General features: G+C 36.7%; 1 protein-coding gene across 3 annotated transcripts in view; it reads left to right on the top strand.

Annotated features, from left to right (window-relative positions):
• The window catches only part of HERC2 (HECT and RLD domain containing E3 ubiquitin protein ligase 2), a 94,948-nt gene extending 86,049 nt beyond the window's left edge, over nucleotides 1-8,899 (top strand). For all 3 annotated transcript variants that reach the window (XM_087938435.1, XM_087938437.1, XM_087938436.1), the window contains exons 85-91: nucleotides 199-340; nucleotides 1,267-1,461; nucleotides 1,568-1,680; nucleotides 4,106-4,296; nucleotides 4,662-4,767; nucleotides 6,591-6,803; nucleotides 8,121-8,899. In XM_087938435.1, coding sequence (XP_087794561.1) covers nucleotides 199-340; nucleotides 1,267-1,461; nucleotides 1,568-1,680; nucleotides 4,106-4,296; nucleotides 4,662-4,767; nucleotides 6,591-6,803; nucleotides 8,121-8,393 — 1,233 coding nt within the window. In that variant the 3' untranslated portion in view covers nucleotides 8,394-8,899. The remainder of the gene's footprint in view (nucleotides 1-198; nucleotides 341-1,266; nucleotides 1,462-1,567; nucleotides 1,681-4,105; nucleotides 4,297-4,661; nucleotides 4,768-6,590; nucleotides 6,804-8,120) is intronic.
• The last annotated feature ends 437 nt before the right edge of the window (nucleotides 8,900-9,336 follow it).

A 9,336-nucleotide genomic window follows, 5' to 3' on the forward strand; every position in this document is an offset into this window, starting at 1 on the left:
TGTTTAACTTTCAGGGGCATCCAGCTTTTTCTCTGACTTTCATCCAGTTTTATGTATGTGTCTTCAAAACCAGCTGCTGAAAAGTTTTATTAGGACCATTAATTTGAGTGTGTGTTTTTGCATTACCAAAATACTCTTAAGCTTTTGTTTTGCTAGAGTTAGATTTTTTACTAGGGTTTTTTTTTGTTTTGTGATCAGGTAAAGCGATCTAGAAGCAAAGGAGGATTGGCTGGTCCTGATGGTACAAAATCTGTGTTTGGACAGATGTGTGCTAAGATGAGCTCATTCAGTCCAGATAGTCTTCTTCTACCTCATCGTGTTTGGAAAGTCAAGTTTGTTGGTAATTTTTTTTCCCCACTTAATCTAATTTTATAATATTTTGCCCTTTCTTATACATCGAATAAATACCAAAAAGAAGAAATGTCAGTAATAATTTTTCCTTGGTACTAATTATTGGCAACTGGTTCTCAACCCAAATTAATTGCATATTGTCATTTTCAAACAGAAATCTTCTTAGACTAAAAAAATAGTTTCAGATATTTCTGTTACATGCTGCTTGCTGGATATTTTTTCCTGTGCTATTTTCTTTTATTTTACCTATATAGGTAGTTCTCAATTTTATGACCATAACAGAACCTGCCCATTACAATAATAAGTTATGAAGTGGGTCGCCCCTGTGCCCTATCTGATTTTATGACCTTTTATTGTGGTGTTCGTTAAGTGGCCATTTAGGAACCAGTTCACTATGGGCCAATTCTGACCACAAGCAGAAGTAAATGACAGTTTTCAGCAAAACTGTTGCAAATACAGTCAAGCACCTAAAATGTGGTCCCATGAACATGGGGCAACTGATACAATTTTGGAACCAGGTCATAAGTACTCCTGGGAAGGCCCATCATAACTTTGAATAGTCACTAAGAGACCAGTTGTAAATTGAGGATGACCTGTACATAAATGTTTATAAAACTTAAATATGTAGAACAAGAGGGAGGATATGTGCCTTTGAATAGACCATATTGAGGGCACGAATTGGCTCATCCTGTAGAATCTGACTTCACTAATTTACTGATTAAGCATGTTTTTATAGATCAATAAACATTTTGAAATATGTATTCTATTATGTCTAGGATTAACTGAATGGCAAAATGAGTGAATTCAGCAAATATTCCTTTTCACTGCATCTAATGTTAATTATAAAAATGGCTGAATGTAGCTTTAAACTACCAACTCAGCAGTTCCACAAAGTATTTTTTTTCTTTCTCTCAGGTGAATCTGTGGATGACTGTGGTGGGGGCTACAGTGAATCAATAGCAGAAATGTGTGAAGAACTTCAGAATGGACTGACCCCATTATTAATTGTGACTCCTAATGGAAGGGATGAATCTGGAGCAAACAGAGATTGCTTTCTCCTAAACCCTGCGGCAAAATCTTCATTGCACATGAACATGTTTCGCTTCCTCGGTAAATTATGCTGCAGCTTTTAAACTTTTTAAAAAACTTTGAGTAAAGCTTTGATCGTATAATATGTGAAACACTTTTCTTTTCTTTTCTTTTTAAAATTACCTAGGAGTTATGTTGGGGATAGCTATTCGGACTGGAAGTCCTCTGAGCCTTAATCTGGCAGAACCTGTATGGAAACAATTGGCAGGAATGAATTTAACAATTGCTGATCTCAGTGAGGCAAGAAAAACCTTATGTTCATCTATATAATAATATTAGCATAATGAAGTGATTCTCAGCTTGTGGCCCGTGGACCCCTGGAGGGGCTGTAATATCATCACAGAGTTGGCAAAGGCTTGAAGAAATGTTATGATTTAAATGTTGAATTAACTCTTTGTGTTCTATGGCCATAGTCTGTGGCCACAAAAGGTATTTAAAGGGGGTTCATGGCAAAGAAAAGGTTGAGAACTACTGGCATGAGGACTTACCTGGTTATGGTTACATCCTTCTACTGCCAGAAGGCCATTCTTTTTGCATTAGATATGTGTTTTTATTTGGCCAAATAACATGTTGTTTTTTGAGGGATAAGATGAGAAGACAATAATTAATAGGAAGCATTTGTATGTAGTTTAACACTTCCAAAGTTAACACAAACAACAAAGGTGATAGTGGGCACCCTTGTCTTGTTCCTTTTCTTATATTAATAGAGTCTGTCAGTTCTCCCTCTATCATTACCTTTGCCGTTTGCTTATAATAGCTTCTATTGCTTGAATAAATTTTCTAGCAAAACCCATCTGTTCCAACAGCAATAACATGAATCGCCAATTCACATTATAAAATTCCTTCTGTGCATCTAGAAATATCAGAGCCATTTGTTTTTCAGGATGTGCCTCGTAGTATTCCAAAGTATCCAAGATTACTCTCATATTGTCTTTAATGTGTCTCTTTGGCAGAAATCCATTTTGATCAGGATGGATAAAATTATTTAAATATTTTGAAGTCTTTCTGCCAATATTGAAGCAAAGATTTTATAATCTGCATTTAGTAGAGAAATGGGTCTATAGTTCTTAATTTGTAATGGGTCGGCCACGTCTTTTGGAATAAGTGTAATATAGGCTTCTGACCATGATTTAGGTATCTTCTTCTTTAACATAACTTCATTCGTAACTTCTAGCAATGGAAGATTCAAGTATTCTTGTAATGTTTTATAAAATTTTGCCGGAAGTCCATCTGGGCCTGGTGCCTTTCCATTATTTTGCTTCTTGAGTGCTTCAGTTAACTCCATCATCCTTATGTTGCTTTCTAACATTTTTTCAGTCTCTTTAGGTATCTGAGGTAAATTAGCATTCTGTAAGTACTGCTTAACTCTTTCCTCATCAATATTCTCTTGCATATATAATTTCCCATAGGAGTCTCGAATGATTTCCTTCTTCTCTTTGCTACCATGGCAAACTTGGCCTTGGTTATCTATTAATTGCAATATTTTCCTTGATTCTTTCTCATTTCTCAGTTTGCATGCTAACCATCTACCTGGTTTGTTTGCATCTTCAAAGTAGTTCTGTTTAGCACATCTAATTTTCTGTGCTAATTCTTCTTTTTCTATTTGTCCCATTTTATGTTTAATTATATCCATTTTTAGCTTGATGTCCTTTTTCTGTGGCATTTTCTGTAGCTCTTTTTCTAGTCTTTTATGCTCATCCTCTAGGTCCTTAGAGGCTAGCCTTTTCATAGTATTCCTTTTCCTTGTATAGTCCAAAGATATACTCTCTTCTTAAAGTGAGCAATTGTCTGCCTAATTGATAGCAATACAATTTTAAGCTTGTTTAGTGGAAAATTTATGGAGATAAATGGGCTATAAGCATATCTATGTAAAAAGAAACTTAAATTTAGAACGAAGGAGGAGATTAAAGCCTCTCTCCATTACCTAAGGCAGGTAGATGATTGTTGTCAGGATTATTAGTACAGAAGACTTCTTTCCCAAGAATAGGAGTATATCTCTCTGTGTGCATCTCTCTGTGTAAGAAAAGACACAAATACAGGAACATGGAATGCTTGTGTGTCATGGCTCCCACCTACAAGTCTTATACATTTGGGCAGTTCTCAAAGGGCTTTCCCCCCCAAATTTTCCAGTCCTACTGTAATCCAATATAGTTTAGAGGTTACTTTATTTACATTTTATTTCCAGAGAGCACTTAGTCAACCTGAAAGTCAAAATCAAGTATTTCACCTGATGGTTCTAGTATTAGTGTCTTTTTGCACATAAAGGAAGCTGACACTGTATGGAAAATACTTAATTTGGGATATGTTCAGCTTGTTACTCCCTTTCATCAAATGTATTCATTCTCCTGCTTCTCACATTTCCAAAAATTATATGATAGCTTCCCCAGGCTTGAAAATGCGTTTCAAGGTATTTATATTATTGTTCTGTAGCTCATTAGAAGATTGCCTGTTCTAATTGTTTCTAAGAGTTTAAAATCCTAAAAGTTTTGTAAATGGTTATGCAGTTTTAGTGTCAATTTGCCACTATCTCTAACTTTAAGCGCATGTTCTTACTTGCTTGAAGGATCATAATGTGAACTAATTAGCCATATAATTTATCCCAAATAATAGGATATTTAAACATTATGTAGAAAAAATTCACTTAGTTCTGTTTTATATCTAAAAGGTTGATAAGGATTTTATTCCTGGACTTATGTATATCCGAGACAATGAAGCTACCTCAGAAGAATTTGAAGCCATGAGCCTGCCATTTACAGTGCCAAATGCCAGTGGCCAAGATATTCAACTCAGTTCCAAATATACCCATATTACACTGGATAATCGAACAGAATATGTGAGGCTTGCAATAAACTACAGGTTTGTAAAGTAGTCAGACATGATAAGTGATAATTAGTCCACTGTTGAATGTGTGCTGTAATATTTGTCAGTGTTGAGATGAAATCAAGCAAATAGAGCACTGAATAGAGTATGATGATCATTGTTAAGAATTCAGATTATTTGAAAAAAAAAACCCTGAAAAACTAAATACAACTTTGTATCGTCTTCAGTGTCAGTGATCTTATGTTTATTCACCTATTTATTACGAAGACTTTCTCCAGACTTTTAAAGCAAATTATGGAAAATATGCAGATATCTCTTCGTGTCCTCCCATATGATTGTGGAGCAATTGTATTTCTCTTACTAACAAATACATGGTGACATGATTTTTTTTTTTTGGTCAGATTACATGAATTTGATGAACAAGTGGCTGCTGTTCGAGAAGGGATGGCTCGGGTTGTCCCTGTTCCTCTTCTTTCACTATTCACAGGATATGAACTGGAAACTATGGTGTGTATATGCAGTTGTTGTTGGCCAACTTAATAAAAATCAGAACACATATTTGTACTTCAAAGATTTATAACTATTTAAAAGAGAAGCATGACAGTAGCTATATCTCATTATTTCCTAAAAGTTAAATTTGGCTGAGTTACATAACAAAACAATGCTAAGGAAATAAGACAGCTATTTTGTGCTTTTAAAATATTTAACATCTAAATTTAAATTTAGTCTTATATAGACAGTGAATAATTCTCTTTGCTTTCTGTCCAGATGTTAATGGAAGATAGATTTGCACCTCTGATGTTTTTCCTACTTAATAATAGCAACAAAGACTTATTCTCCATCTTAAATCATTCTGATCAAGTTAAAAAAAAAACATGGTCTTTCGTAAAGGAAGACTAAATGCTGTTCAGTCTAAGCACTGGAGTTCAGGGAGTGTTATTTTAGTTCTTTACTTGATCGATCTTAGACTCAAACAGAACCTTTAGACCAGGGGTGTCAAACTTAAGGCCTGGGGGCTGGATCTGGTCCGTGGGGTGCTTAGATCTGGCCCACCTGACTGCCTGAAAACAGCAAAGTGGAGCTGAGCTAAGGAGGGCCGTGTGAATCCCTCTCAAGCTCCATTTTTCCTGGCAGAGGGTTGCAGGAGGCCAGCCCAGCCCAGCCCAGCCATTAAGGGAGCTCACAAGGGCTGCGCGTGGCCTTTCCAAGCTCCATTTTTGCTAGAAGGTTTCAGGAGGCCAGCCCAGCTGGAAACGGAGATAGTGAGGGCCACATACAGCCTCCCCCCAAGCTCTGTTTTCACTGGCAGAGGGTTGCAGCCGACAATGGAGCTTGGGAGCCTGTTTTTTCTGGCAGAGTGCTTGGGCCACCACAGGCGCCCCGCTGACATGAGTGAGATCAAGCTGGCCACACCCACTCTGGCCACACTCTCCTGGCCCACACGAGGTCAAATAGAACCCTGATGCGGCCCTCAATGAAATTGAGTTTGACACCCCTGCCTTAGACAAAGTATATTTTGCAGTCCTGAAATCAGCCCATCTCTCTTCTACTTGTCCTAGAACGTCTAAATCTAGGTTCCTCCTCTGCAACTGTGTGAACCATAAAGATAGGTGGTTTTTTTTGTTTTTTGTTTGGTAGCAGAGCATTTATCGCCAGAGGAAATTAAGTAAATGATAGAAATAAATGTTTACGAGTTACTGAGTATTAAAGTAAAAAATAAACATTCAAGAATCGAGAATAATTCAAAGATTTTTAGGCCAGCTAGTCTTCTGTAACCAGGAAGTCTTCCAGATGTGGAGTCTTTTAAGTTTTCAGAATTCTCAGTAAAGGCAAGTTATTTCCTTCCCTTCCACATATTTCTTTTGATTCTTCTCCCATATAAACACCAGGGTGCCGGACCATAGTTATTTCATTGTCTCTGTTATGTGTGCCCACATTCTCTTTTCTGTCTCTTGCACATGAATGAGAGATACCACTCTTACTAATTTTTTTTAGTCAGCTGTCTTTTATTTGCCTTTTCTCCTGTAGTTTTCTTGTGCAGAATTATTTTGGGTTTTGGTGACCAAGTTATAATAGATGTTTCTGTTCTCTGTTTCCAAACATTGGATCTGAATTTTTATAGCTATTGAGAGATAATTAACACTCACACAATGGAGCAAAGCAAAAGGACAATAACTATGTAAAGAACATCATATATCAAAGTGCACCTGAGAATTCAAAAATCTCTAACAGCAGCATTTTTAAAATACATTCCTATGAAGAACTATATTTCAAGCTCTCATGAGAATAAAAACTAAACTAAAACAGTTTCTGCTTTCCCCCTCTTTCAGGTGTGTGGGAGTCCAGATATTCCTCTCCATCTTTTGAAATCTGTGGCTACATACAAAGGGATTGAACCCAGTGCTTCTCTCATTCAGTGGTTTTGGGAGGTGATGGAATCTTTCTCCAACACAGAACGGTCTCTGTTTTTGCGCTTTGTATGGGGTAGGACAAGACTTCCAAGAACCATTGCAGACTTCAGAGGCAGGGACTTTGTCATCCAGGTAAGACTTCAAAAGCTTCATGACAGCAAAGTGCCCTTATCTCAGGGGTCCCCAAACATGGACTTCCACAAGTCTTAAAATTGCCAAGTTTGGAGACACCTGCCTTATCTCATGCAACGGAGGAAATGTTTATTTATGGATGGTGTATTGAAAGAAACAGGAAGCTTACAGCTAAATACTTGTTCTTGTTAGGTGTTTCTTTGAATATTTCCAGTTCTCATTTTTTTCTTGTCATGATTTCGCCTATAGTTTTTTTTTGCATATAAACAAAATGGTTCCCAAAGTAATGCACTGTATCTGTGTGTGTGTGTGTGCATGCGCACGCGCATACACACACATATTTGTCACTGATGGAAAGTAAGTTTTTTCTTGATCTCATAATTATTCTGCTGAATAGTGATGCACTTTGAATGAGAAACAGTTGTTTATTTTCAAGAGATTAAAACAAAACCTTTAATGATGTATATTTAAACGTTCATGGCTCAAAACAGCCCATAACAAATTGTGAGGTGGTGTGGGTAGGAAAAGATTTAATATTCTTCAACAAGAAAGTTTTCTAAAATAGTCCGTAGAAAAATGGTGAAACTTTAATTTACAAACACCCATTCAGCAATGTTCAGATGCAACAAAAAAAAATCTAGTTCGGGCTTCACCCCCCCCCAACAATTTTTTTTAAAGGATCCCTGACAATTGAAGTGATTAATATAATTGACATCATTTGCATCATTTATGTCAGTTGTGTAATTAGGTAAATGCAATAAATTGCTGCAAATTATGTTAGTTACTTCAATTTTGCAAATTTAAATTTAATGGATGTTTGGTTTTGATGTTACTTCCCCAAATTGATGCATAAAATTGAGGTCTTACTGTGAAACACATTGATGGCATTCCAATGGCTCAAAGCACTAACTACAGTATAACAACCCAATGGTCAAATCAAGACGGCTCTTCATACGTAATTGGTAATCACAAGCACTAGTCCAAAACGTGCAAAATACTTTAAAACGTGCGTGGGCTGCTGGCACAGTGAAACATATACATATCTCCTTTGTACAATGTTTTTGCCATTAAATTACTACAGTATTACATGGATAGCAACTTGAGATATAGCTTCAAAATTGTTATTTGACTTGGGAGAAAGCAAAAACAAGGTGACAACTGCCTTCCATGGCCCTTTCTTAGGAGCAGAACTCTGACCCTCTTAGCTAGAGATAAGCCTTTTATTTTTCTATAAGCATGGATAAGTGACCACTTTGAATTTTGGGCTATACAAATGGCATTCAGTGACATTGCTGTTTTTTCTTTCTCCTTTCACAGGTTCTGGATAAATACAACCCTCCAGACCATTTTCTTCCTGAGTCCTACACATGCTTTTTTCTTCTGAAGCTTCCTAGGTATTCTTGCAAACAGGTTCTAGAAGAGAAACTAAAGTATGCTATCCATTTCTGTAAATCCATAGACACGGATGACTATGCTCGAATAGCATTGACAGGGGAGCCAACTGCTGATGATAGCAGTGATGATTCTGACAATGAAGATGCTGATTCTTTTGCTTCTGACTCCACGCAAGACTATTTAACTGGCCATTGAGAGGGAAGGTCCCCTTGCCAGAGACAATGCTGGAGCCCCGGAATAGCGTGCCACAAAACAGCTTTGATGCAACGGGTCACAGTCCAAAGGCATGCAGCCAGAGAACTACTAATCATTACTAAATGAGGAGTACGTACTACTTGTTATAGGAGTGGCAAATAATGGAAATAACTGTCTCTAGAACTTGTGGGTGCCATACATGGGCATTGAACATCTGTTTTGATGGCTGGAGATTCCCTTCACCCCCTTCATGCTGCACTGCAGGATAGAACTTGGTGTTTACTGATGTGTTGTAAATGTTTATAAAAAATTGGTAGTGTGGCATTTAAAAAACTGAAATTATTTTAAATGGTCAGTGCAATAGTCTTTTTTTCCAAATTAAGTGTTGTGTTCTTTGCATCTTCTTGATTGTATATTGGAACTACTGTGCAATTACTGAATAGTATTATAAATATTTCAATTAACTTTAATAGTTGTTTGGTTATTAAAAACTTTTTTGAACGCTGTTATCAGTATTCATTATATTCTAGTCGACTAGCTGCCCTATTAACTAGCCAACAACTTACTAAGCTTGCCACTTTTCAGTGTCATATTATCTCCTGTCTTCCCGCCCCCCTCTCTGAATAACAAGATCCTTAACATAAGATATAAAAGCTACATAATTGTGCCATGACCATGTCAAATTATAATTTCTCTCTAAATAAAACAGCCATCACTATCCACTGACAACTTAATAGGGCTTTTTATGGTGAGAAATCTTTCCAGGAGTTTCCAACTTCTAAAACATCATTGTAGCAGCAATAAAGAAGTGTTGCTGTACTAAAATTTCAAGTCTTAGATAGCCTAGAGTTTATTTCTGAATTAGTTAAAAAGAAAAAAGTCAAGTCGCCTTTGAGTGAAATTAGATTCCTGGTGATTTATGTGGGTTTACCTGTACAGTTCT

Source organism: Pseudonaja textilis, chromosome 8, assembly GCF_049901715.1.
Source record: "Pseudonaja textilis isolate UNSWEBS1 chromosome 8, rPseTex1.2, whole genome shotgun sequence".
NCBI lineage: Eukaryota > Metazoa > Chordata > Lepidosauria > Squamata > Elapidae > Pseudonaja > Pseudonaja textilis.